The following is a 2,649-nucleotide window of genomic DNA, read 5'->3' on the forward strand; positions in this document are numbered from 1 at the left end:
CAATCCACAAAAAAACGTAAAATTAAAGAAAGCGCACTAATTTTACTAAATCAAAATAATTGTGTTGCTTCATGTTCATTTAATTTAAGTCATACGTGGTTGCCTATGCTGAAATCTGAAGTAAACCAGATAAACATACACCCAAATTAATTGTATACCAAAATTATTAATTAACATTACCTTTACTAATTTAAACAATGAGATTAAGTCAAAGTCACATAACTGACAATTTGCACAGACGAATTTTCATATACTGTATTATCCTACTATTGTTACACAATTTATTAACATACTCTTTTTTAGGTTAATTTAGGTTCTTTTGATAACGATAGCAGAAAATAGCTATCGAAACGTCAAAGAAATTTTTGAGGTGAAATACCCAAAAAGAACATTTAGGAATGTTTTCCGGGCTTTGAAGCCGTGGTCTATCGGAATATCTTCCGGACGTTTCGTCCACAACTGCGGTGGACATTTTCAAAGGCCTGAGAAGAGTAAATATAAGAAGTAAATATATAATATATGAAAATATAAAAATATAATCCCACTAAGACTGAGTCGGAAAGCACGGGAGATCACTTCGCCCACTGCCTCATCGCTTTTGAAAATGTCCACCGCAGTTGTGGACGAAACGTCAGGAGGAAAGCCCGGAAAACATTCCTAAATGTAATTTAACCGGCCGTGAAAGCCTTCCTAGTCTGATACCCAAAAAGAAGTTTGTAAAAAAATGAATCCGCCTCAACAATATAGAACTTATCTACAACCAAGGCATGTTGTTTGCTGTGTTTCTTGTGGGCGTTCCATTGGGGCAAGCGCCCTTTTAATGGGGCATTTTCCTTTAGGATGCCGGAGAACTGTGGAACTGTGCAGGCAGCAGCTTGCATGCGCTGGCGCTCAAGCCCCGGACCGAAGTTTCGGTGAGTTTGTTTACCTGTTGAGCCTGCCTTCTCTTCATTGCCGCTTTTCCCCAATTAGCACTCCTCCAGCCCGATGATCTCGCCTGGAAGTAGTCCGAGATTCGTGCGCAGGAATCCTCCAGGTACCATCATAGTGCCCACTGCTGTCCCGCCCCCACTACCGCCCCGGAAAAGTTCACCAACCCAAGAACTCCCACCGATCCCCACAACGTCATCCTCGCAGGCGTTTCGCAATGGAAGCCCCAATATCCATGCAGGTTTGAGCGAAACACAATCACAATCGGTAACGAACCTAACCAGTCACCAGCCGGTTGAGGTGCAACTGCCGAAGAGCAGCTCTATGTTGGAGATGCGCCATTCTGAGTCGGGAGGAGGCGGGCCGGTTGAGTTGAGCACGCCCGAAACGATCGTCGGTCTGGTCGTTTCAAATTGTGATAATAATGTTATCGATACGAGCAAAACGCCGCCCAGACATCTGAGTTGCCCGTCGAACCGCACGGCGCGCAAACCCGCACCCCCAAAATCCCACACCACCCCGAACATCAGCAGCAGCAAGCCGTACGAGAATATCGAGGTGGAGCTGCGCCATCTGAAGAACAAGAAGCTGGCGAATCCACTCGAGCGCGAAGCGAGTGTTCCGTACGAAAACATCAACATAAACTATATCAAAAAACTGGTTAGCGAAGGCTACTCTAGAGACTCAGTAATAAGGGCTTTGGGTATAACGGGAAATAACGTAGATATGGCTTGTGATATTTTACACGAATTCGGTACAAAATTAGGATAGCAAGTAGCCTTAGCGGGGCCCCTCGATTTTAATTTACTCATTTTCACTCAGTTCCACTAATTGAATAATTGCCAGCGACTGAAAGGGAAAAAGCGTTTCTAAACTTGATGGACGCTGTTTTCTACCATGGAATCCAGCGTATCGGATTGGGGATGAAAAGGATCAATTTTCGCCTACCGATTGAACCAAATGCAATAAAATTAGAGTACGAAAATCAATTTTTTTAGATCTTTTCGTCGTCTGGTTCAATGTTTTTCTTTTTCGTGCAACTTTTCTCAGAAATAAACCATAATTACTGTACAAAGTGTTCCTGAGTATGAATATGTGCATGCAGAAAAGGGATTTTTTAGCTTTTTGTGGCCGAAATTTCATATACATACAGTGTGGGCCTGCAGCTAAAGGGATAGAGAAAACTTTCGATTCTGCACGGGCTGAAGCCTAATTTTCATTCCTAATGCGCTCGGGGATTCTAAGATTTTTTTTCTAGAGCCGCCTGAAAGTCCGGAAAAATTAATGAAAATTGAAGAACTTGCCAGAAAAGTCTTTCTTGGATTCACCGAGCGAATCGCCAATGAAAATGAGGTCGCGCAGAACTGAAAATTTTCCCATATCGCTGCAACTAAAGCAGACACACTGTGTATGAAATTTCAATCATCAAACTCCGGTGGTTGCTTCGAGCAAGGCGCCTCTGAAGATGCCAGCCGCTCGTGCATGCGAAACGTCAGCAAGAAATTATTTTCCACCCACCGGTTTTCCTTCCATGCGATTATATTCTTTTCCTTCCTGGGTTTCAGTCAATCGTTTATTTCATTACGTTTCGGCGAGACAACAGCGCCATCATCAGATTTAAAACGCATACAAACTCATAATTGGTAAACATTGCATTCTTTTAGGTCTTTGCTGTCTTTAAACCTTAAATTCGTTTCCTTCCTGCGTCTCAAAGTGTGA

The 2,649-nt window shown here is 42.9% G+C and overlaps 1 protein-coding gene across 2 annotated transcripts in view; it reads left to right on the top strand.

Annotated features, from left to right (window-relative positions):
• Positions 1-2,001, top strand: part of LOC109541931 (E3 ubiquitin-protein ligase CBL-B) — a 46,870-nt gene extending 44,869 nt beyond the window's left edge. The window contains exons 6-8 of one of the 2 annotated variants that reach the window (XM_048669436.1): positions 840-914; positions 973-1,171; positions 1,222-1,303. In XM_048669436.1, the coding sequence (XP_048525393.1) occupies positions 840-914; positions 973-1,171; positions 1,222-1,229 (282 nt within the window). In that variant the 3' untranslated portion in view covers positions 1,230-1,303. Of the gene's footprint in view, positions 1-839; positions 915-972 lie in introns of both variants that reach the window. The other variant, XM_019910929.2, reaches the window with a different exon arrangement.
• The last annotated feature ends 648 nt before the right edge of the window (positions 2,002-2,649 follow it).

The sequence above is a fragment of the Dendroctonus ponderosae genome, unplaced genomic scaffold, assembly GCF_020466585.1.
Source record: "Dendroctonus ponderosae isolate FM_Combo_2020 unplaced genomic scaffold, Dpon_F_20191213v2 Dpon_F_20191213_8, whole genome shotgun sequence".
Taxonomy (NCBI): Eukaryota; Metazoa; Arthropoda; class Insecta; order Coleoptera; family Curculionidae; genus Dendroctonus; species Dendroctonus ponderosae.